This window comes from Gorilla gorilla, chromosome 11, assembly GCF_029281585.2.
Source record: "Gorilla gorilla gorilla isolate KB3781 chromosome 11, NHGRI_mGorGor1-v2.1_pri, whole genome shotgun sequence".
NCBI lineage: Eukaryota > Metazoa > Chordata > Mammalia > Primates > Hominidae > Gorilla > Gorilla gorilla.
Genome location: NC_073235.2, coordinates 45728253 through 45754695, shown reverse-complemented (window position 1 = coordinate 45754695; position 26443 = coordinate 45728253). Strand labels below are relative to the sequence as shown.

The following is a 26443-nucleotide window of genomic DNA, read 5'->3' as shown; positions in this document are numbered from 1 at the left end:
AAATGTCTGTGGTTTAAGCCACCCAGCCTTTGGTACTTTGATGTAGCAGTCCTAACTAAGTAAGACAGATATGAACTGGAAGAACTTCAGTGAGAAAGGAAAGTAGCCAAACACAGAATGTGGGGTCAGGCAGAATACTTTGTAACATGCTGTATTAAATGTGAAAACAGTAAGGGTAAGAGCCAAAGGAAGAAGATGGAGGCACCGGGAAACTTTGTATGGACATTCAGGAGGTTAACATCTAGAGCCCTAAATGGATGGCTGGCTTTATTTTCAGTATTAGTCATTGCTCTGAGACAGCATTTTATGCTACTTCTGGATACATTCTTTTGGAGGTCATGCATGATGGAGTTTCTTGAATTAGTATATTCTCTCTTCTATAAATGTCTGAATCAGGTCAAGTACAAAACTAATGTAATAATATAATTATACTCTATATTGTGTACTATAGAATATGCTATATTTCTGTATTTAATAGCATATGATATAATAAAGCACAATAATTTTTTGGTCATTATGTATTTGTTTTTACCAATTAATTTCATTCCTTACTAATTCTGTTGACAGGTATCACTATGCCCATTTCACAGGTAAGGATTCTGAAGCTCAAAGAAGTGAGTAATGTTATCAGCTAATAAGTGGTTAAAAAAAAAAAAAAAAAAAAGGAATTACATCCCCTAGAGTCCAATTTCAAAACTGCTCTGGCTGGTTTTGTTGCCTTGTCTCACTGCTGCATTAACACTTAAAGATCATTTGTATAAGGACTAAAATACCATTTATTCTTTTAAATCACATTCTGCACTCACTCAGGCAGCTTGTCTTGACCCCTAGGAGGAAAGCGCAGACTTTTTTCCAGAAGCACAATGAGCAACACCAGAAAAATTCTAAGGGGGTGCAAGAGAAATTCAGAAACTTGAGCATAAATCTCTTTCAAAATAAAACCACAGCATCTTTAATCAAGGCCTGGCAATCGTTGTATCATTTCTCTAAGACTGGAACTGGTAAACGTGGGCTATCCCACTAGGCCTTTAATACTGGGTTAGAAATGGATCCAAGAAGTTGACTAGCAAGTCAATTCATGCAGCACAAACATAAATCTGTAATTCTCTTACCCATTACCACAAAACACAGTTAGTTCCTGCCATGAATTGACTTTGAAGACAATGAGTGCCTGGTAGAAACCATAAGAGCATTAAAAATGGGGCCAGAAGTAATAAATAAGGACTGCTAGGAAAATGTTAACAAATTTCTTCTACAAGTCAAGTCTATTGTCAACTTACAACAGTTCTGAAGGTTGAACGAGAGGCATGCAATTAGTGAGCTAACTTGCAAGATTTGCCTGCAATCAAAAAGGGAGTTTTCTTTCACCTGTATAAAATTTAACAGCTGATAATTATATCTCATGGTATAAAGAGATTAAAATAATAAAATAAAAATAAACCAAATGCTTTAAAATATGGAATCTTATCTCTCCCATTATCCCACACATTCGCATAAACTCTCCTCCCAATGGAATTCTTCTCACTCAGCAGGGGAAGATCATCTTTTCAGCAGCCAAACTCAGCAAGGCCAGCGACTTTCCTCCCCTCCTGACTTCCCCCTTAGAGCTCATTCAAAGGGAAGACAAAGGACCTGCAAGTGGATGGTAGTTGTTCTGTGCCTGGCCCTTAGCGGTACTTTATTTTCCTTAAAAAGATTATCTCAACCTTACTGTATCAAAAAATAAAAACAAAATAAAACCCTAAAACAAATTTCTGAGGCAGTTTAAATTAAAAATACAAAGGACTGAGATATATTTTTAATTTATTCATAATTAGTTTACAGATCGGACAGCACTGAGACTCCAAAATCAGCAAGCCACTTGGGGATAAAGGCTACTGCGGTTATCAGAAGCAAGTCAAATGCTACCTTTTGTTCTTACTAAAATCTTCTTTTAAGAAAAATCTCTTAGCAAATGATTTTCTATTTTCTATTTAAAGAGGATTACATAGCAAACACAACTAGTGGCTGGAGAGCAAAGAACTTCCCATCGTTTTATTACCTGCCAAATACAAATTAGTTCATTGTGGGTAACTCCTGCCAGGCGACCCCTTTCCTTGTCATCCATCAGGCCGATGGGCTGTGGCAGGTTAGTTCCTGCCCGGAGTCCTTCCTAATCAGGAGGCTGTCAGATATGTTGCCTGCCCACTGTCTCCTACATCTTGTGGCAGCTCTTGTGTTTGGGCAGCAAGGTTTTGAGCTTGAATTGCCCCAGTAACTGGCTCCTAATTGCTCTTACTTATTATCACTGTCAAATCTTTGTAGGTATATGTGAGGCCCTCCTCCAGGTACAAGGAAGAAACCCTACAAATTTCACTTTGTAATAACTACAGGGTACAGAAATTGTATTAGCTCCATTAGATGGAGTCATAGAAATATTCAAAAAGGTTAGCTGGATATAGTGAACGTCACAGTTAGACGAAGATAAAAGATCACCTGGCTAATTTAGAGTGTTTCCTCATTGGTAATACCCTATATTAAGGTGCCATTTATAAACAGTTTATTATTATTTATTAATGTCTGAAGCACTTTATAGCATGCTAGATACCAACTTAAATTCATGTATTAAAGATGCACATACATGGTTTAATACGATTTACGTCTTATAATATTCTTTAAAACAGCTTCCCATAGTATCATCCGTTAAGCATTTATTACTAATGCATTTTATAACATACTTTATAATACATTATTTGAGCAAGTAGCTGCATTTAGTGGTCATTTCATAAATAAGAATGAGGCATTTATAAATGGCACCTTAATTTAAAGTGTTACCTTCGCATTACTACATAGCTGCTCACCATACATCTCATTTTGTGATTATTCTCCAAATGCACCACTTAATAAAACAGACACTAAGTTCTATTTTCCCTTCATCTGATTAAAAGTTTATTGAATCATTTTCTCCATCTGTTTTCAGATGTTGGTAGCTTGGAGGTTTTAGTGTGATTTCTGATAAAACCAAACTTTTAATTCTACAATATTTCTAAAAAGATATTTAACAATAGAAACAGAGAATTACTTACCATATTGGACAGAGCCTGTTGCTTGGATTCTTTGTAAAATTCAATTTTTCGACTAGAAAGAACAATCCAGGAAGTAGACCAGTTTTTCCTTAAGAAAAAAAATAAAAAGGAAAGAAAGCATTATCAGTTGAAGAAATCATTTATAGATACAGTATGAGCAACATTTGGAATGAGTAGAGACCATCTTTATTTTTAACAGTCTTGCTAAAAGTCTCCTCTTTATTAAAATCTATAGGTGGTATGGAATTTGGGTAATAATAAAGACATTCTGGAATTATTTAAAAGTATAGCATTTATAGTAAGAATTTCTTAATTTATAGATCCTCCTAAAATCTTTTTCAACTACCAAAAATCCATTTTTTGTGTATCCATGTGCATCCTTCCCATAAAAAGTTTATGTTTTTACAGCAAACCAAAAATAGCAAAGTAAAAATAGGAATCAGAACCTATTCCTTCCTTCATTGTTTCTTCTCTTCATTGGTTTAGTGTATTTCAGTCTTAAAAACTAACCAGCCTCATGTGTCATTGCTTAATTCAAAATATTTTCATAATGTTGAATCTTACTAGAAATCAAAGAAATGCAAATAAAAATAGTGACATGCTTTTTCCCTCTTTGTACATCAAATTGTCAAGGAATAAAAGAACTAACATCTGATAACATCTAGGGATAATCACAGTGTAGGAAATAGATTCTCTCATACACTATTGGTGGGAATGCAGACTGTTGCTTCCTTTCTGGAGTGCAATTTGAAAATGTGCTTTTTAAAAATCCCTAAAAATGTGTATATCTTTTGGCTAAACATGCCCATTCCCTACAAATTTAAATTTATTCTAGAGAAATAGTCTCACAAGTCGCCGAGTCTGTGTGCATAGAAATTAATTGCATCATTACTTGTTAATTCCATACATAAAATATAAAAAAGATTGGTTAAATAAATTGCATATAATAGGTCCATATAATGGAATAATGAACCCTATGCTGTAGAAGAATACTGATGTGGGAAGGTTTTAATGCAGACCATAATACACGTAGTTTATAACCGTGCTGTGCTATTTACCTAGGACTTTCTTCACCCATACACTCCTTCTGATTATTAGTTCCATTAATTAGAAGTCAAAACATTGCTTTGTCATATGTGCCTTCCATGACTTCCTCTCATACCACTTATGATAAATTTAAAAATATTTTTCATAAATTTCACCTCTATCCTCCATTAAGAAATGAGCCTCGAGATGGTAGAAATCAGTTCATCTTTACAAAGGTATCCACAATGCTTAGCATGGTGCCTTGGACAGAATAGACACAAAATACATATGTATTGAGTCAATGACTGAACTTTGGCCTGGAAAAAAAGTCTTGATATGACAGTAGTTAAATCAAGTGGTAAAATCGCGGCTTTTGAGTCTCCTTTGTATTTCTTGGTGTTTACCAAGTTTTCTGCATTGAACACATATTGCTTCTATAGTTAGAATATATATATGTTCATGTCATGAAGGCACTCTTTTGTAGATAGTAAAGATATTAAGGAGATTAATATACATAAGTTTCTACCCATTAGAGCATATTGCTGCAGTTTGCTTCAGCTTAAAATTCACTTCAAAATAGTTGAATTCATTTTACAAAAGTGATTTTTTTTAAAGTTTAGGGAAAGACTTTATTCAGGTCAATAGAAAACCACACCAAAATACTTTTTAAATGACTATTGAAGATCTTTGCGTAATTTATTTCCACTTGTCTTTTAGAAACTAAGAGCTTGGTTGAAAGGACAGCTTTGATTCAGTAAGGTTAATATTTACAAAAAGAATTAGGTTGCTCTTATATGCCTGGAGCTTTCTTAATGATACACCATTGTGTTAAAAAAGAACAGAATAAGCAGACACACAAGAAGCACAATGTGTATTTTTCAACATCCAAATACAAACACTGTGTTCTTGGACCCACTTGTCTTTAAATGAAGAGTATCAATTTTTCAATTAAATGATGAAAAGATGAAAAAACAAAACCCAGAAAGAAAACCACACTGACGTTTCCTTCTGCCCTAGTGCCTATTTCGCCTTTTAGGTACCAGCAGCAGCAGAGTGAATTGAAGCAGCAATAGCCTTCTCTTCATTCAGGTCATAATAATAGATTACTCCAAACAGGAAAAAGAGAAACATTATTAGAAGTCTAGTCTGGGCATCTTTTAACACCACCCTTATTTTGACCATATGTGGTCAGGGAGTACAGAACACCCTCACACACGAAGAATCCATATTTAACCTACCTATTATATTTCCCACTATACATTTCATATTCTCACAAGGAGATACTATACCTTATTTGCATCCTATCTATAGTAAGTCCTGGATAAATGGCTCTGATTTGGATCTGTTTCAGATGTTGATCATTTATAGAACTTGCTGGCAAAAACTCTCCCCATCCTTAAACTTGGAAATGGAAGTGGTTAGAGCTGAAGTTGCATGAAACGCAATTATCTCATTGTTCTTTATAAGGACTTTGAACTGCTGTGAACTGTGTCCCTGTTAGGTGAATTGGATGAAAAAACTGAAGAGGGTAAGAACTGCAGGTCTCGAAATCTTAGCAACATGACTTGCTCTGACACCTTATGTACGGTGCTACTTGGTTTTGAATTTATAAACTATAAACACTGTCTATCTTCTCTGAATAAAAGTGAAAGCTTTTCCATGGGCTCAGTGTTATTGCTTGAAAAGAATTTCATTTCAAAACGAAGAATAATAATGCTGCTGACAACCTTTTAGATGTCCTCTTTCATCTCGATTTTTTCCCATGATTCTTTTAAAATAATAATTAGCATAAATTATTTAGAATACCTAGCATAAATCTGATCATCTAGTTTATGCTTAGCTTCACACACAAAAATGATGAAAGTACTAACATCTCTATTTACTAATATGAAAAATGAGGCTCAAAGGGTAACTTAAGGCCTTACACTTAGATTTAAAGTTATACCCAGTTTATCTAGCTCCAAAACCTATAATCTGTTCGTTACTTTATGCTGTCTGGTTTTTGTTTTGTTTTGTTTTTTGAGACGGAGTCTCGCTCTGTCGCCCAGGCTGGACTGGAGTGCAGTGGCGCAATCTCCGCTCACTGAAATCTCCGCCTCCTGGGTTCACGCCATTCTCCTGCCTCAGCCTTCCCAGTAGCTGGGACTACAGGCACCCGCCAACACGCCTGGCTAATTTTTTGTACTTTTAATAGAGATGGGGTTTCACCGTGTTAGCCAGGATGATTTCGATCTCCTGACTTCGTGATCCGCCTGCCTTGGCCTCCCAAAGTGCTGGGATTACAGCAGTGAGCCACCGCGCCCGGCCGCTGTTTTTTTTAATCCAAATTTTTTAATTTACTTTTTAGGGCCTCAACACATATTTTTTTGAATAACTGAAAGACATGAGTTTACACCTATCTGCCAGTGAAAAACAGAATTGGGTACAGAATTTGCAAAACCCAGTGCGGAATAAAAATGCACCATTCTGTGTCCAAAAATTATGAAGTATTTTAAGACAGTAACAATCTAGCATTAAATCAAGGGCAGAGTCCTTCTGAGCATGGGGCCCTGGACGCACACCGGTGAAGCCAGCCCTAACTACATTATGACTTTACAACAATGGCCAAAGAATAATTTCTTTTTTATATACTGTTCAACTCCCACTTATGAGTGAGAACATGCGGTGTTTGGTTTTCTGTCCTTGGGTTAGTTTGCTGAGAATGATGGTTTCCAGCTTCATCCATGTCCCTGCAAAGGACATGAACTCATCCTTTTTTTATGGCTGCCATGTCTGACCCATTGTGTTGCCCATAGTTCTTAGCATATCAGGGGAATAGCTTTTTCACCCAATTACTTTAACATGGTGACTCTCTCGTAAGGCATTGTCAGCTCTGCAGTGTGCAAAGGATCACTTGGCAAGGTTTTACCTTGACTTAAGGATCTGATATTTTCTATACGCAACCAAATCACTGTATATGACCCTTATTCAATATATTAGGTGACATTTCAGGAAGTGGGCAACTCATACAAGCTTAAAAGCCTTAGCCAGGATAGGTGTGTCCAGCAGTTTCTAAGGAAACTTTGCAAATAGACTATTTTCTAGGATAAACAGAGTTTTTGCACTAGGAAGTCCCTCTATGCCCCAAGCTCCCACAAAGAAGTAGAAACCACCTCTATCCTCTTAAGAGCATTTCCAGTACTGGGCATACTGTTTGACATTTAGTAGGTGATTATTAAAGATTTTTTGAGTAAAAGAGTATATGGCCTTTCAAATTTCAGAAAAAATCGAGATTTTTTCTGCTCTATGTTTGCTGTTCTTCATTAACAACGACTAAAAAATTTCTTTTCCTTTCTCTGTTCCTTAGTTTCCTAGTACTTTAATAAGGTATTCTTAGCATTATTTTTTCTTAACTATCGAACACTTCTGATACAGGATATTTTTTCCTAATTTATGCTTCTAGTGTCCAATACCTGAGCTTTCTCCAGAGGGCTTCCCACCCTGAGCTTGCACTGGCTTCTGCTCTGTTCCAGGTATGCCACCTGGCATTTTATATGCACTATGTGATTTAATTACTAAGCTGGTCACATGTCTCCATTAAATATTTACCACGTGCCAAACACAATTCTAAGGGCTGAATAGAGATGGAAAATAAGACATTCCTCAAAAACTTTACTTCTAACTACAAGAAGATGGACAATAAACATGGAAACCAAGTCTTCTGAATGAGCCTAGGATACCCCCATATTACAGAAGAGAAAACTGAAGCCCAGTAAGGTTGCATCCTAACCAAGGGAAAACAAGCCATAAAGATGGGATTCAGGCCCCTGCTCACTCCAGTGTCTCCATGGTCTCTCAGCAGGTGGCATGCAGCTCTCTCTGTAGTCACTCTGAGCATGCCAGTTGAGAGCCTCACGAGAGGAGCAAAGAGGGGGAGATAAGGAACAGTTGTCAGAGAAGTACTAGAATCTCTTTATCTTTGGAGCAAAGCCATGTCTTAGCCTGACCTGGGCCATCCTGCAATGCTGAACTGCAAGCCCTTTATCCATGTCTTCCACCCCTATCATGATGGTCAGCAGGCAAATTCACCCATTGACCAATCAGTGCCTCCACATTTCATCATAACTTTGAGAGAATAGTTTTCTATTTTTTCCACAGAGAGACAAAAATTAAGATGTTGGATAGACTAAAGGGGTAACTAAGACACACAGTTCAGGAAATATCTAACTTTAGTAAGACAGTCCAAAGTGCCAAGAGTAAGGGAGACAGCCATCAGTTTCCACAGGAATTTACAGGTAACAATCAGGTAAGGGTTTGATCCTAGTGATTCCATGCAGGAGACAAATCCTAGGGCAAGAAATGCCAAGTGTTGGGCCAGGTGCGGTGGCTCACACCTATAATCCCAGCACTTTGGGAGGCTGAGGCAGGTTGATCACTTGAGGTCAGGAGTTTGAGACCAACTTGGTCAACATGGCGAAACCCAGTATACTAAAAATACAAAATTAGATGGGCATGGTGGTGGGTGTCTGTAATCCCAGCTACTTGGGAGGCTGAGGCAGGAGAATCAATTGAACTAGAGAGGCAGAGGCTGCAGTGAGCCAAGTTCGTGCCACTGCACTCCAGCCTGGGTGACAGAGCGAGACTCAGTCTCAAAACAAAACAAAACAAAAAAAGAAATGCAGGTATTTATCTTATCTTTTGACATACAAAACAAATTACATCTAAGGGGAAAAGGGGTGCTAACTACAATTGGGAAGTAGGGAGAACTAAATTTCTATGAGGGCATTTATGTACCATTTATGCAATTGGTGGGACATTTTATCCAAGTGAAACACTTCAAAAAACTTTCCTAAAGCAAATCCTGAATTGTGAAGTTGGAAAAATGCAAAAAAACTAGCAGACAAATAGAAGTACAAAAACAAAATCAAAGCCCAAACAACAACAACAACAAAACACCCCCAAAACAAAAACAAAAACAAAAACTCAACAAAGCCATCAGCTTGGCATTCTACAAAATGGACACCGGATGGCAGCACATAATAACAGCAACTTTGATTGTAACAGCTTATCTGGAAAATGCTTGATGAAAAATGGCTCTTAAAATATTCATTACCGTTATAAGAATCTGTTAGCTTAAACTCCGGGTTTAACACATTCATTTGCTCTAAACACCAAAAGCTTTATATCCTACGCTTACCTTTCTTTTGCCTTCTTTAGGTAATGACAGAGTGGCAAACCAAAAAGTCAGAAGAAAATATATGTGAGGTTCCTTGACAAATTTCAGCTTCTCTTATTTGGTCCATCTGCCTTTGTTACCTAACTTGGTCATGCTAGATTTGACTTGATTCCACACCAGTGATGGGAGTGAAAGTAATTTATTCTAATGTCCCTGATTGATTTACCGCAAAATCACTCAGACACTGTTAAATGTACAGACTCATTCTCAAACTGGTTGGTCTAGGAACTTACTTCTTCTGTCTCATATTCTAAGCATCTTGTAATTTATGACTGCTAAAAGGTGGGTCAAAAAGACACTGAGGTGTAAAAATACCCATCTCTGTCAGTATTGCAAGAAAATGAAGAAAGATTCAGCCTGGAAGAATTTATTGCGATACTGAGCAGAAACTACTAAAGAAAAAATATGATGACGTTAGGAGCACACCTTAGTCTCACATTCCAAAGAAAGTCCATTCTGAATAACAATTGTTAAAACAAACAAACAAAAACCCAACCGAAGGCCTAGTAGCTGTGGGCCCTAGGATGAAAGCAGGCACTAGTAGACGTAACCACTGAACAATCTCTTTTCTGCATTTCTTTTCATAGCCATCTTCTGGCCATATTTTCACCCCCAAGTATATCTTTCTATGTCCATCTAAGGAGAGAAGAATGTGACTCTATATTGTGGTAAGATGCGCAGAGCCACACAGGAGCTGATGACGGGAAGACCTAGATGCCGAGGGAGAAGAAGGTTTGTGGTGTTGAAACTTCATAAACATACTGTCAGGTGTCTTTTGTAAATGTAAGCATTGAAAATAACTTTTTACTAAGGTGTCATGGAGTTTCAGAGAAGCCAGGGTCACTTACAGGTTTGGGGACGGAATTCCCCAAATGAAGAAATTCCTATGGTTCATCAGAAAAGCTGAGGCATAGTTTCAGTGTTCACAATTAAAAATTAAAGTGAATGCTGAATGTATTCTGTTTTCAAGCCTGTCAGTGTATTGTTGGGGAAATGTGTATAACCTCATTTCAAAATAAGGCTAAAGGTATGGCCTCTTATGAATGTCAAAAATAGCCAATAATTTATCTTTCTTTTTATCATCTCCTGCTTATATTCAGAGATAAGTTAAATTTTCTTTGAGAGAAAGAGAAAATACATTAAAGAGACAAATAAAGACACATAAAAAAGAAGAGAAAGAAGGAAAATAAGAAGACAATACAAGGTATGATGATCTATTATGGATTTATAAGTAGAAAACTTGATAGAAATTAATCAAATAATACTTATTAAGTGGCAATTGAAGTACCTGGTACTGTTGATGGCGTGAAATAAGAGGACCATTTTTGCTCATTGGTCTCAAATAGCTTAAAGCAAGAGAGATAAAGCAAACGTGTTTCAAGCAGAGGTCAGGGCTAAATTCTGTGATACTAACTATATATAAAATAAGATTTGGGAGAAATAAGAGGTTAATACTGTTGACTGAGTTTCTCCATTTATACAATAGGAAGCAATAATAGAGTCTATATTGTAGTATCATTTAAGTATTACTGATAAAGAATTCAGCCAAGTGCTTGACAGAGTAAGCATCTATTAATATTGCTTATTAATTCATTAAAATTTATAAAAGATATAAAGGTCCTTGATAAATGAAATGAAGGCTATCAAATTTTATATAAGAAGCATAAATTATAGTATGTTATATTATTTATTAGTTACCAAACTATCAATGGGATAAAAACTACATAATTTTTCAAGGTTATGACTAAACTGACCATTTTTGTTGCTAGTGATAAAAGCATATACACTCCTTGGGTAAGCAATATGGCAATGCATACTAAGATTCATTTAAAATGGTCGTGTAATTTGATCAAGTAATGCAGGCTTAGCATTTGTCTTTAGAAAATATAAAAGAAGGCCGGGTGCTATGGCTCATGCCTGTAATCCCAATACGTTGTGAGGCCAAGGTGGGTGGATCTCTTGAGCCCAGGGGTTCCAGACCATTCTGAGCAACATGGCGAGACCCAGGTCTCTACTAAAAATACAAAATAATAGCTGGGCCTGGTGGTGTGTACCTGTGGTCCCAGCTACTCATTTATCCCCGCATAAGGTGGGTGGATGGATGGGGGTGGAGGAGGCTGGCATCACTGCACTCCAGCCTGGGTGACAGAGTGAGATCCTGTCTCAAAAAACAGACAAAAATATAAAAGAAAAATTGACAAGCAACAGGAGAAATATTGCAATGATAACTTCTAGTAAAAATAATTTAATATAAATATAAAACCAGACTCAACTTAAAAATCAAGTAAAAAAAGATGTAGGGATGATTTGGCGTATTATAGCCTATCAACATAATGGGATTATCATGTTCTTAAACATGGTGATTACATATACAATGTTCAATTTGTAAAGTATTTACAACAAAAACAAAACAAGCCCCATAAACTTGGAGGGGATATGTACAACACGTAAAATTGACAAAGCATTATTATCTCAAATATATTATGAGTTTCCTCAAATTATTGAATAAAAAAGCAGGAAACTCAATAGAAAATAGTCAAAGTTTATGAATAGACTCAGAATGCAGAATCTGAATGTCTCTAAACAGATAAAGTGATCCTCAGCTTCAATACTTATCAGTGAAACACAAATAAAAGCAACATTAAGGTAATGTTCTATGGATAATTAGATTGGATGATGCTACGTGCTGATAAAACTGTGGAAAGTAGACTCCCTTCTGTATTGCACATTGAACTGGTGTGAATTGGTGCACTCATTCAGGAAAAAGTGTGACAACAGTAGTCAGTAGATTTACAAATGTGTGTGACTTACCACTGAGCAATCCTGTACTCCTGGAAATATTCCCCTGAGAAAATTCCTAACAGGTTCAAAGGAAACATACATGTGTGATTTATTGAAATGTTGTTTGGAATGAAAGGAGTTAGAGGCAACTTAGATGTCCACAGCTGGGAGACTGGATAAGTAAAAATTCATATACAGTCATGCTTCACTTAATGATGAGGATATATTCTGAGAAGTGTGTCGTTAGGTGATTGTGTCACTGCAAACATCACAGAGTGTACTTATACAAATCTACATGGTAAAGCCTACCACACGCTAGGCTATATGGCATAGCCTATTGCTCCTAGGCTACAAACCTGTACAGCATGTTACTGTACTGAATACTGTAGGCAATTGTAACACAGTGGTAAGTATTAGTATATCTAAACACATCTAACCATAGAAAAGGTACAGTAGGCATCAGTTTTATAATCTTATGGGACCACAGCTGTATATGCTGTCCATCACTGATCAAAATGCCACCATGTGGCACATGACTATACATAAACGATGGCAAAGTGGCCAGCAATTGGAAGAAATGAATTAGATTTAAAGACGTTCATGCACTGCATAAAAACGTTTTAATCCACAATGGACGACATATAGATAGTAGTCCTATGAGATTGTAATGAAGTTGAAAAATTCCTATTGCCTAGCGACATGGTATTCTTCATAACGTCATAGCGCAATGCATTATCGTTTCCATGTTCAGGTATGTTTAGATACATAAATACCATTATGTTACAATCACCTACAGTATTCAGCACAGCAACATGCTGTAAATGTTTGTAGCCTAGGAGCAATAGGCTATATCACATACCATCTAGGCTTGTGTAAGTATACTCTATGATGCTCACATGATGATTAAATCACCTAAGGATGCATCTCTCAGGACATATGCCCATCATTCAGAGACGCATGTCTCTATAGCACCATAGAAAGCTGCCCAAGAGCTAACATTGAATGAAAGTAGTAAGAAACATAATAAGGTTTATGATACAAAAATGTTTATGCTATATAGAACACATTCGCACATATACAACTATACACTATTTTTTGAATGCCACATATACAGCTAAATATAGATATATATGGAGAATGAGTTTGATAAACACACATTAAATACATTAAAATGAAGGTCTACAAGGGATTGAAGCAAGGATTGGAGACTGATAATAAAATAAAACCAGCTAGGGCTCTTGCCCAGAATGATAATAGCACAAGGCCACAAACCGAAGGATATAATCAACTCAATTCTGTGCACCTGGGGTAACAACAACAGCAGTAACAAAAAAAAAAAAAAAAAAGGAAAACTAAAACATATAACTTTAAGTGGAAAAGGCTGAAAGAATGCATAATGGTATGCAAAGTGAGATAATAAAACAGAGTACAAACAAATGTTTATATTAATTTAACTGTAACACGGAAATTGTATGCAAACAGGAAAGTAACAGCAAATAAAACAAAAACACAATAGTATACAGATTGAATAAAACTACCTAAAAACATATTCATGTGAGTTGGCTGGGGGAAGGGACCTGTTCTTCTCTGCTTCCTCTTGACACTGCCTTCTGTATGTTATAAGGTTGGTTTACAGAGGGGTTATGGACAAGGATACTTTACAAAACCACACAGTAGAACCTCCTGCTTTCTTGAAATTATTTCATTTAGGATCTCCCCTACTTCCTTGCATGAGGCTGGAGGGTGGAACTGACCAATGCTGTCACCTCTATTCTCCTACTCAGCTCTAGTGGAGGGCTGAACTGGCTAACTTAGATAATTTTGAAGAAACTCTTTATTCCACATGGCTGCTGAGGGAAGAAAGGGTCATGACTTACTCATCTTGGGGAGAGGCATCATTGTACCCTCCACACTCCTTCCTGAGTTGATAAGGTCGTGATAAGGTTTAGGGGAAAGGAGAGCACTCGGGCTGGGCTACTCAAAGACTTCCTCCTGTTGTTCCTTCAGAACCCAATTCTCTAAGCCCGATTCACCACTGGGGAAGGGACTAGCCAAGTCTCTTAAAGCAACCTTGCATTTGATCTTGTCTCCTGTGCATCTCTCTCCTGAACTCTTCAAGGGAAGGTGGCTGCAGGGCCACTCCAGAAAAACAGTCCAGGCAAAGATTTAAGGCCTTGTTCACTATCCCAGAATAAGACACAATATGGAGAGAAAATAGAGCTTGTTATTTACAACTGAAATAGCTATTTTAAGTAGTGAAATTATGGATGATTTCTCCACCCCCCCCAAATTTTACATTGTTTAAATAAATATATTAATTCATTATAACCATCAAACAAAAGCAGACTTTATTCTCTGGTGTTGACCCAGAGTGTCATTCTAGTAATGAATTGTATTATACAACTAACAGGTGTCCCATTGTGTAGCTAATTAGTACATTTATCCTATATAATTTTAATTGTTAGTAATACATTTAAGAGTAAATGCCTTGTCTCTCAACTTGAGCATTTTCTACAAATTTGGTAACTTGCATATCACCCAGCACAAAGCTAAATATGTAACAGAACCAATACGAGAAATAGCAAAAATTCTAAAATGGAGGTGATTATTTCTAAACATACGGTATATACCACACAATTATCTTCTTTACCGTCCTATCAACCTTACTTTTTTTCTTCAACATTTTTGTTGTTATTGTTCTCTGAAGAGTTCTTATTCCCTTTTCAAATTTCTCTCACCTCTGAATATGATGTTACTTTTATTTTATCAATTTCTATTTTGAGCTACAAAAGTGGTTCAAATCTTCCATCCTTCAAGAAATTATTCTTACAAGGTATTGTACAGAGACTTTTCTATGTTGCAAATGAATGCATTCATTCTCTAATCTTTCAATCACAGAAATCACAATCCATTGTCTTATTTATTTTCATTGTTTTATGAGTTCAAGTCCAAGGAGGACAAAAAGCACCTCATTTATGTGTTCTGTTCAACAATATAGAATGTAGTGCCTTTCTTTAAAAACTGTAGTTCCATTAAAAATAATGTTGATCATAGCAGTAGCAGAGGAGACTGTTCTAGTCTGGTACCATAGGGACTTGCATCCCAAACAATAACAGTGGCACAAGTTGAACATATGAAGAACCAGCATAGTTATATAAAAGTGAATTAAAGAATTTTATTACCTTAGTTTCTTTCCTCCATCTGCAATTTTAGCTTTTTGCAGATAACCTTCTTTTTCAACCATCTGCAAGAAGAATGCATATGTTAAAACTGTGACAAACTACTATGCATTGTTGATTTGAATAAACCTATGCTTTTCAAGAGTCATTGCAGTGATGGAAGTTTTCAGTCATAGAACTTTATTAATAATGCATATATAGCTTATGGGAAGTGCCTGCAAAATCATAGTCATTACAAGCTGTTAAATATCTAAAAGACAGACTATGAAGAGGAATGTGAATGATTTGTTAGATAGTGATACACCTTTATTGACTTTTCTTTCTGGGCGTTGAAGTGACTTGTTTAAAAAATTGATTGCAAATGGTAAAAGAAAGACAAATTGAATGCCTTCCTTTATTCTACCAAGTATCCTTAGAAAAGTTCTTCTTTTCAAGCCTCCCCATGTACCTTCTGAAGCCGGGATAAAGGAAGACTTCAATGGGACCAGGTAACTGAGCTAGTTGAATCATGGAAGGGCATTTAAAATAGCAACATTTCATATATTTTGGTCAATTGCCAAGATACCCTGTAGTAGCAGTATCTCATTATCTTCTTGCATGATGTAGGATTGCTTCCTTTTCCTATTTGCATATACTGTATTGGCTTTCATTTCTAATAGAGCTGCAAGTTTCCTAAAGGAAATTCAACAAGTCATTATAACTCCGCAGAAGTGTTTGTGGAGGTTTTGGCAAAATAAATGCACAATGCAAATTGTGATGGGTTGACTCCCTGCAAAGTCTATACTAGGTGTTTCAATTTCTTAGCATCCTATTTCTACCCTCCTGTGTCTGCCTCACATGCCCCATCCCAAGTCGTTAGCCTTCATCTTTCACTCTTAGTGAATTGCCCACACCCTTCTCCCTGAGCTGCCTAGTATCAGAGGACCACACTCCCTCAGTGCCACCCCATGTTATCCCCCCAGCTGAAATAGTCCACCATGACCATGTCTTCATCTCACAAAAGTCTTAAGTATATTTAATCTACTTCAAAATTAAATTAGTAAAACCCAGTGCGGTGGCAAGTGCCTATAACCACAGCTGTGTGGGAGGTTGGGGTGGGAGAATCTGTTGGTCCTAGGAGTTTGACACCAGCCTGTGCAGCATAGCAAGAACCCCATCTCAAAAAATAAACAAGAAGAAAACCAAATTTTAATATGTATGTCTTTTTATTAGAGGGTCTTTCCATGATTTCTCTGCCATCTCTTTTAGGTGCACCATCCTGAATCTCCATTTTCAGTTTGCCATTGTCACTGTGACAGCACATATCAGATCATGTTGTAAATGTCCTTTTATTTATCTGTGCCTGCAGGCAAATAATGTGCTATGAGTCCATCAAAGGCAAAAAACTGTACCTTTCACACCTGGATTCCTAGCTTCTGGAATATTTTGGTAGTGCCAATAGTCAAAATAATAAAATTGTTTGAACAAATAAGTAAATGAATGGCTATTTAAATGTTTATTTAAATATTTATAGTAAACTGGGCAAGCCAAGAAATTTATCTTCAATACTACAAGTGAAAGGAAGAGATATTTAGAGGTAAAGGAGTTGTTCCAAATAACTAAAATCTCACTGGTTAAATGTCTGCTCTGATATAGGTGAGAGTTTTTCTGCCTTGTTTTATTCCTAATACATAGCACGGGACTTAGTTTTAAAATGCATTTGATGAATACATTTTTGACTAAATAAATAATGATAGAGATAATAATAATGATGACTTATGAAAGTGATAGCAAAGTGTTTTTTACTTATATCCATATCCAGAAAGTTTCTTTTACTTCACCATGTTCTCCACAACTCTAAAGCATCTAAGGAAGTTTTCTTGGATAATTTTGAGAACCATGGTATTCACTTGTGCCTTTTTCTTTTGCATTTGGATACATCTATTCATTTGCTTTTTCCACATTTTATTCTATGTATACTGTCCCTTTTTCTTGGTGCCAGGAATTTTATTTTTCTACCTCGTAAAACCCATATAATAAATTTAGTGTTTAACTTTGTGTATCACTGGTATCCACAAATGTTTGGAAGAAAGATGTTTTCAATAGCAATTACCACCACAAAGGAGGTTCCTTTCTTTAGGAATGTATACTGAGAAATTTTGTTGTGTAACTGTAGAAAAAATTTATTGTTTTATTTAAGTTTTCTTCTGATTAACAGTTACCCAAAACCTGGATTTATCTACCAAAAAAACTACAAAAACCTATCAACCCTTCATAAAAATTGATGCATGCGTTCTCTGCTAAAAATATAGCCCCAGTTGTTTTTTCCAAAAATTCACAAAAGATCCCTCGGTAGACATTTGCTACCCACAAAGATAAATTATTGATGAAAATTTCTCTAAAAGAGATAGGAAATGTGAAAGGAAAAAGCTAATACTCTTATAGGGAGAAATCAACATAAACAGGTTTAAGGTGTACATCATAGAATTCTCTTTCTTTGAATACATAAGTAACATTTCCCCAGACACTGCAGGACTTTTCCCAGAATACTTGAGATTGATGCCAAGGGCTGGATTTCTCAAGTTAAGACTCAATAAATGTGACATCATTGTCATCAGTGGCTGAGCCAGTTCCATGGTCTTGGATCAATGCAATAGACTTTTCAGGAATGATCATACAGAGGTCCCAGGAAAAATGAGGACGAACTGAAGCAAGTTAGTTATCTTCTCTTATATCATTTTCCAAAGTCAGGCTGCCTTCCAGGTCATTAGAAGAAGCTAATAACGCTTCTGCTATGTTCTATTATCTACTACACTTGCTACCACCATGCATATTTGTTAAATGTTTACATGCAGATTTCTACATGTAGTATATCTATGTCCTACCACTGTGCACACATTCTCACTTCTGAGATCAGGTGTTTATTTTCCTTCATCTTCTTTATTTTATTTTATTTTTGAGATGGAATTTTGCTCTTGTTGCATGGGTTGGAGTGCAACAGCGCAATCTCGGCTCACCGCAATCTCCGCTTCCTGGGTTAAAGTGATTCTCCTGCCTCAGCCTCCCGAGTAGCTGGGATTACAGGCATGTGCCACCATGACCAGCTAATTTTGTATTTTTAATAGAGACAGTGTTTCTCCATGTTGATCAGGCTGGTCTTGAACTCTCGACCTCAGGTGATCCACCCACCTCGGCCTCCCAAAGTGCTGGGATTACAGGCATGAGCCACCGCACCCGGCCCTTTCATTGTCTTTTTAATACTTGATGTACACTTATTCATTCTTTTCAACACATTTTTAATTAATAACACTTCTTTCCTCTAAATGCCAGCTTCTCTGCTTACAACAGAACTGGAAAGATTAATAGGACAATTTTAATCCTCTTGAGGCTTAAACTCCTGGGAGTTCATATTCAAGATATTCCTGCTCCTTTTCTGGGGGGACGGGATACCATGCCCTGCTTAAGTCATCTCACAGACTCAGGCCATCTTTTAGCCTGGGTAGAAAATTCCAATTATGCTTTCTGCACTGAAAGCACTGCATTGTAAAGGGTCTCATGCTGGCAAGTGAAGTTTCCATGAGGTAGGATTAATTACTTTACTATTCTTTGTCATGATAGTTTGAAATACGTCACCATGTTTCAGACACCAGGAATCAGTTATTCTGGGAGCCTCATAGTGTGCCGAAAGAAGTATTAGGGCAAGCAAAAGATTGCTATGTATTTTGCATGTGGGTTTATATATGGTACCTTATTAATTTCTCTAATAATTATTCCTACTCAATGTTAATCCCATGGTTTGAAGGGACAATGATCTATAAATTCCAGTTGAGCGTGCTAGTCATCTAGAGCTCAGATGGTCTTGTCTCCAGTAATTTACAAAATTACTTACAGCTCTAGGTCTAAGTTTAGGATACTACTTGCCAAATTCTAGGCCAAATTGAAGTTCTTTAAAGAAGTAGCAGTCCCTGAACTAAGTATACTTAAGAAATGTCAACCAATCTTTAGATGCTAAATCTGGCATCTTGAGCTATTTGTCCAATGTTCCTTAGAAGCCCTATTTAACATTAAATGGCTGGAAAGATAAGCAATTTGTTCATATTGGATGCCAGCCAGTCTGCAAGCATTAAGGAAGTGCTCGGCAGACACAGCCGTGCTGAGATACAGATGAGAAGAATGAATGGCAGTGGGATACCCAGATAGCACCTGTTTATCAACCTACGTTGGAGGCGACAGACAAGACATGGGAGCAGAAGACAACCTTTGATTAATGGTAACAATCATGGCAGAAAGACTAGTGTGTTAACTGTACATACACACACTGCATTTTTTTTTATGAGAAGGCTTCATGTTGTTCTCAGATACAATTGCAAATAATAGATTTTCATCTACACCATTCCACCAAAGGGTTCTGTTAAAATAACCCTTTCTGTTTATAAATGGAAATAAACTTAATCTGCAACTTTTACCAGATTTTGATGAGAAGGGTTTGGCTTTTAACACCAGAACCACATGGTCCTTATGCCTCATAACATTTTCTCTGCTGATGTATTTAAGTTATTGTTCTCTTCCCCTTTGTTCTGATAATGTGCTCATTGGCAGCCATCTGAATCCTAGTTCAGCTTCCTAGGTTCTTTGATGTAGAAAGCGGGTGACTTAAATAGTATCAGAATATTCCCTATTATGTACTGTGAGATAGACTCAAGGGATCTTCATCTCAGTAAACACTAATAATGATGATAAATATGATTTTTCTGGATCCACAATGCTGAGACAGGCCCCAGCTCTAAACTGAGATGATCCCTTTAAAGTAGCATCACCCTATGAAACCTTCTGTGTGACTGGCTGACCTCTCTCTAAAAGAACTCTGCATCATCTCTCTATAACTACAACCCTGGGCCACTATAATTATCAAGCAGATTTAGCATTTAATTATTTTCCTATTTAATAATGAGGCAGCTGCTATACTTTCTCTGAACTTTTAATAGATCATAGTACTTTGCTGTTAATCTTGTCTGTTTCAATGATTTCTATTAAAGAGCACAGAATGAGGACACATTTGGTTACATTATTTTACCCCCAAATGATGCTTCACTTTCCTTCTTAAATTCCCGCCCCCCACCCACGCCCGCCATTTTTTACTTCTCCACTATTCATAGAAATATCTACCTTATCTGTCTTTCTTTTTTCTATTGCTTTTATTTATTTATTTATTTTGGCTTTGTTTTTAGGTTGCACTCTTTCTCTTTGGAACTCCTTGCTTACATTTTCTTCTCAATATTCACTTATTCCCATACTGTCTCTGCTATTCATGCTATATTTGATTTGCTCATTATCGGCGAACTCACGGTGGACATAATCCATTAAGAACAGAATCAAAAGCAGAAAAAATACCTTAAAACTCCAGCTTATCTGTACATCATATAAAATGCAAATAGTTTTTAAACATTTTTAAAAGTCTTAATTTTAGAACTGCCTTAAATATAGCTCAATAATGAAATATTATGCCTATAGAGATAGATTCAGTATGATGTTTTTGTCTGATGTAAATACATCATTTACTGCGTGTGCACATTTTTAAGAAGTGGTAAACCAAATATCTAAAGTTGGATGCAATGATTGCATGTGAAGAGGAGTAGAAGAAAAGCAAAGAATGGTTCTGGGTCATACGTAAGTGGTGACAGAAAGAGGTCACCAAGAATTCTCAAAGAGGTCCTTGATAAGCGTGTTTGATTTCAGCATGAAATTTGATTTCAGATTTAGGCATGGTTTACTCATTTCAACTTATTTATATTCTTTAATAAGTTTGTTGAGCAATGTTTTCATGGGTAGCCTCCCTCCCTTACTTTCTCTCACTTAGGATAAGACAACATGTCCAGCTTTGTGGTTATGCTGAATGTCTTAAACCATTTTTCAAATGTTAGGTTTGGCAAAGCACATATTATGTTTTGCCAAGTGCTTTTCCCCATCATGTTAAACCTCTGTGTATTTCAAGGGAAATTTTATCTGTATGTCTCTGATTTATTCACCCCTAACTCATCAAAATGTCATTTTGAAAATGTTATTATTTGATGTTTAAGAACCCCCATACGACTTTTTTTCTGAACCTTTCATCTAGCAACCAGTGTGTTCATTTGGTCACCACCAAGGAATCCAGGTTCTGTTTGGGAAACAGGCTGAGGAAGGCACCCTTTTTGCATCTCAAGAAATTTCTTGAGTCTTCTGGAGGCTTTTACTATAGCTCACCTCTCCGTCCCTCATGCACCACCCAACTTCCACCCACCATTGCTTTCTCTTCTTCCCTGAATTCTATTTATTTGTGTCTTTGATGTAAATATGTTCCTCGTTCTTTGCCTGTCACTGGAGTTCAATGAGAATGGCCTTCCTGGTTACTGTCTGGGTAACTTATTAGTGTAATTCAATTTCTGTGTTATAACTTAATTTCAGTCTAGGCAGTGGGGAAGAAAGGATTGCTCAATATTAATAGCCTTTATTGTTGCTGTTGTGTGTGTTCTTTTTCTCTACTCTAGAGTTAAATGGATTTCAAATGTGGAGCTGGATGGGAGAGGTATTGTCATTTGTTTCTGTGTTTCAGTGGCTTCTGAACTTCTTACCATCACTTCAAGGCCCTTTGCAATCTGGGCACTGCCTCTCTCTCCTCAAAACCCGTGACTCTTTTCCCTTGTTCATAATATTCTGACTGCTGTGGAATTTTTGCAGTTTTTCAGATGTAAAAACTTTGTTCTGACCTGGCGAACCTTGCACTTGTTTCTTTCTGCTTCAACATTCTTCTTCCAGTTCTTTGCTTGGCAAACTCCATCAATCTTGCAAAATCTCAAGTTAACTGGCCATTTCAAAGAATCCGTGTATGACTACTTAATCCAGTGTAGGTTCTCACAGAAACTTGTTTTTTTTTAATCATAGCACATTTTGTAATTTGCACTTATAGAATTATGCCTTCCTTTATTTAACACTTCTGTTCATCCCTAGACTGAACGCTTCTCTAGAAAGGGACATGGCCAGTTAGCATATTATCACATATTCCAAGCCTAGCACAGTGATGGCCTCCACAAATACTTGAGGTAATATACATGCTCTTATTTGAGAAAAGGAAGGGCACATGAAATAATGAAAACTTAGAGATGGTTTCTATTAGCATTATTAAATTATATAACTTATTATTGTTGCATAACTTATTATTAACAGCTTGAAGATCTGGAAGGATGTTTCAGAAAACCTAATTTTGTCCTACCCAAGTAGAATTTTGAAAGACTAAAGAGCTTTTAGAGTTTTTCAGCAGTTTAAGGAAAGCCCAGCTTGATCAATAGAACTATTCCCCCAAAGTCTCTGTCCTTTGTTTTAAAATAAGAAAACACTGTATTCTCACAATGTCTTTCATGCTCAAAGCCCTCACTACTATTAATTAATCCACAAAATGATATCTGGCTCCAAAAGGTAGAATCTGTGACTTAAGGTTTATCTGCAAAAGCCTGCTTTGCCCCCAAGCCATGGCAACTTCCTGAGCTCTGTCCTCAAAATCCTCCTAGCTCAGGAGGTAGCAGATGATTCTGTAAAAACCTGCCACAGGCTTTTGACTCCTGCAGGGTTATCCATAGACATGTCTTACACTCTGTTGATAAAAATAAACAAGATAAAGATTTAACATGTTATAAACAGGGTTCTTTTTCTTGAATGTTTCTTTAAGGGGAAAAGAAAAAGTACCCTGAAAATAATTAGGTCTCATGAACAGTTATAATGTAGAATATACAAGATCAGGAAACAAATGCATATTGATATATTTGATGATTCATGTACAAAACTGTTGTGATATTATAGCACTTTCTAAGCAACCACACCGATTCTCAGGAAATGATTTCCGTCTCTTCTACCGAAACCCTATGGATTTACATACATGTGGCATAAATAACATCATCTGTCAGTGAACTGGGTAGTTTCCATCCTGAAATTTTAGATTCAGATTAGGAATGTACTTTGGCCAATATTCAAAAGAAATAAATGCTTTGTTCTGTTTAACCATGCTGTTTACAATCTATTTTCTTAAAAGGAACATTAAGAGAGGGAGCATGACTCCCAAAGGGTGTTAGCCTCTATGAGAGCATCCAAAATGGCAGATTTCATTTTATAAAGTGAATAATTGTCCTACAACATGGTGGACCTAATAGGACACTTTGATAAATTTGGCCCAAAGCCAAGGTCTCTCATGTTTCCTGCAGAATGTTCAGTAGAGTTATCTCAATATGAGATATAAAGGAATTGAGATTTATATATCCCAACATTTTAGAAATAAATAAGCCTGAAGATCCATACAGTAGAGATGATGGATAATAACTCCAAAGGAAAGAAAGTCATTAATTCTCAGAAGTATTTTCCTGTATATTATTTCATATATGATAGCTCATCCTGGTAGGTACAGCCAAGGAAACTACTGCCAGGACTCCTGGATGACTCTGGAGGCCACCCTAACGCATGGTGGAGGTGAGGAGAGTTGGAGAGATGAAAGTAGGGAACATACCAGAGTGCAGAAAGAGTATGTGAGTCCTGGTAAAAAGAACACAGCATTAGATTAATCAGATGTAAAGAAAACTTCATAGGTTCTGAAAAATAATTCAAGTGTCAGTGTGAACGATAATGAATGGTCTATAATCAATCAGATTTTCTGTCTGGGGGAATGGGTGATTATTGGGGCATTGCTCATCAATATAGATAATTCATAAATAAGAATTTGGGATGAAGATAATGTTTCTGCCTTTAAAATAACAGTAAGAAATTCAATTCAAGTAGAGATTGATGGATAAAAGTTGAATGTTATCCATGTTCACAAGACACAGCAAGATAAGCGTTCAGAGAGATGATCCAGGAAAACCCAAGTCAAGACTAGGAAGTAAGCTGATTGGTAGTTCCAAAAGCTTTTAGAACTCATGGCACTGTGTGTGTGTGTGTGAGTGTGTGTGTTTGTGTGTGTGTGTGTGTGTCAATGGGAGAGGGAGAGAAGGAAGGAAAAAGAGAAAACAGAAAAATATTCAGGTATGCAGCAAAAAAGAGATAAATTGCAAGGTAAAAAATTTAAAAATTATTGTTTTTGCTTCTGTTTAGCAGGACTTCTCGATGTTATTTTTCCAAGGTCATTGGGGCTAAAATAGAGTATTGGGCAAATAGATCTATTATCTATTACTATATTATCTATAATTAGTGATATTCAAAGTGAGTTTCATTTATTTAGAACTGAGGCTGCAGAGAAACCCTACTATATGCAAGTAAATCAACAAATAGCCTTAAGAGTAGGCAGGTGAATTATGAAAACTATTTCTGAATATTCGAATGGTTCTTCTGATATTAGCTTATGCTTGATATAGTGGCATAGAAAATACATAATTAAGAATTATATAAAAATTAATTTTTTAAATAACTATAATTTGGATTTTATATATATTATAATTTTTATGTAAAAAACTTCGGGGCACCTTTAGGCACTGTTGAAATATACGTGCATATATATTTTATGTATAAACATACAGACACACACACAAACACAGACATTTACTGAGCTCCATTTTCAGCCTAACTTTTGCCATGTTTCATCAACTACTTCAGAGCAAATTTTTATGTGTTATTTTTACAAAATAATCCAGCTCTTCATAATTATTTTTGTACTTTATTTTCTGTGTAATCCAAATTTATTTAAAATAAAACCAAACAAATAAGGCATTTATTTTCCTATTTATTGGAGAACTACAGTGTGCCAGCCTTTATACGAAGTTTTAATAGTAAAAGAATAAATAAGACATAGTCCTCCCTTCAAATAGCTTATAGCTCAGTAAGAGTAATAAAGGAAATAGGCAATTTTAGTGTGATGGGGCTGGAATAGAGTCAAGACCCAGCTGCTATTGAGAGACAGATCAAAGAAGGGCTATCTAATTCAAATTTAAGGAATTAGAGGAATCCTTCCTAGAGAAAATGCTCTCTAAGTTGAGATCCACGTAATTAATTTTGAAAACAATATATTAGTATATCTAATTATATTGAAAAATTGGCTTTCACTACAAATGTTAGGCATATATTTATTAATATCTGCAACTAGCAACATTGTTTTAATAAACTTTTAATTTCTTATTACATCAATTCACAAGCATGTCTTTCCTGAACAAGTACTAGTGCCAAAAGCAATCTAAGTAGAAGTATGATATAATAAAGAAAATACAAGTCATGGCCTCTAACTTCAAGACATTTACAATCCAGCCATGGAACAAGTCTATTACCTATGAAATAAGAGTGAGCAACACAAAACAATGCATGAACATGTGCTGGGATGAAAGGACTATAATTGCTACAGGAAATCCAAGCTCCTTCAGGGTAAGAGCCATGTCTTAATCATGTTACTACTCCTGGCTTGAGGGTATGTGTTTGAGAGAGGATAATAAATAACGTAAATTGGGGATCATGATGCTGTAGAAAATTTGAAAATGAAATAATGAAAGTACTATTGAAAGAAGGCTGCTCTGGAATTGCTGCCTAGGATCAGTGGGGGGGATGATAGGGTATGATAAGGTCAGAAGCATTTCAAGGCTTGGGTGAGGGTTTGGGGGTGCACAAGGAGAAGCATATGGGCACCACAACCATTGAGATGTTTCATCAGAAAATGATGACTTATCCAAAGGGCAAGGGAGAAAATAAAGAACATAAAGAAAATGTGTTCTCATCCTAGATATATGTTTGCTACTAATAGAGATGGGCTCAATGGAAAGAGGGAATCAGATTGAGAAGGCAATGATGAAGGGTTCAACTTGAGGGATTTCATTTCTGTGATGATAGAGATGACATCCTAGAACAAATGACTAATTCACAGGAGAGAAAGGTTACAAGCATAGACCTGTGTATCACAAGCTTGGAAGTGAAAACAAAAGCCATTAAATTTTCATTATGCCTTCATTCAACACATACTTACTGAGTCCTTAACATGTTCCAGCAATTATTGTAGTCATGGGAATGAAGTAATGAACACAGGAGACAGTGTCCTTGCCCTCATAGAACTAAAATTCTAACGGAGTGACAAACTAACAAAAATAAATGCTGTAGTATGCCATCTGGTGGTAAGGTCTATAGAGTAAATTAAGGTAACAGAAGTGTACATGGAAATGGTGTGGTTTCTTGTTTGTTCATTTGTAGGTTCCTTTCTGTTTCTT

The 26443-nt window shown here is 36.3% G+C and overlaps 1 protein-coding gene across 5 annotated transcripts in view; it reads right to left on the bottom strand.

The window, feature by feature from the left end:
• The window catches only part of ARHGAP15 (Rho GTPase activating protein 15), a 689959-nt gene that overhangs the window by 529187 nt on the left and 134329 nt on the right, over positions 1-26443 (bottom strand). For all 5 annotated transcript variants that reach the window (XM_055380099.2, XM_063694808.1, XM_063694810.1 and 2 more), the window contains 2 exons: positions 15270-15331; positions 3066-3153 (listed from right to left, as the gene is read on the bottom strand). In XM_055380099.2, the coding sequence (XP_055236074.1) occupies positions 3066-3153; positions 15270-15331 (150 nt within the window). The remainder of the gene's footprint in view (positions 1-3065; positions 3154-15269; positions 15332-26443) is intronic.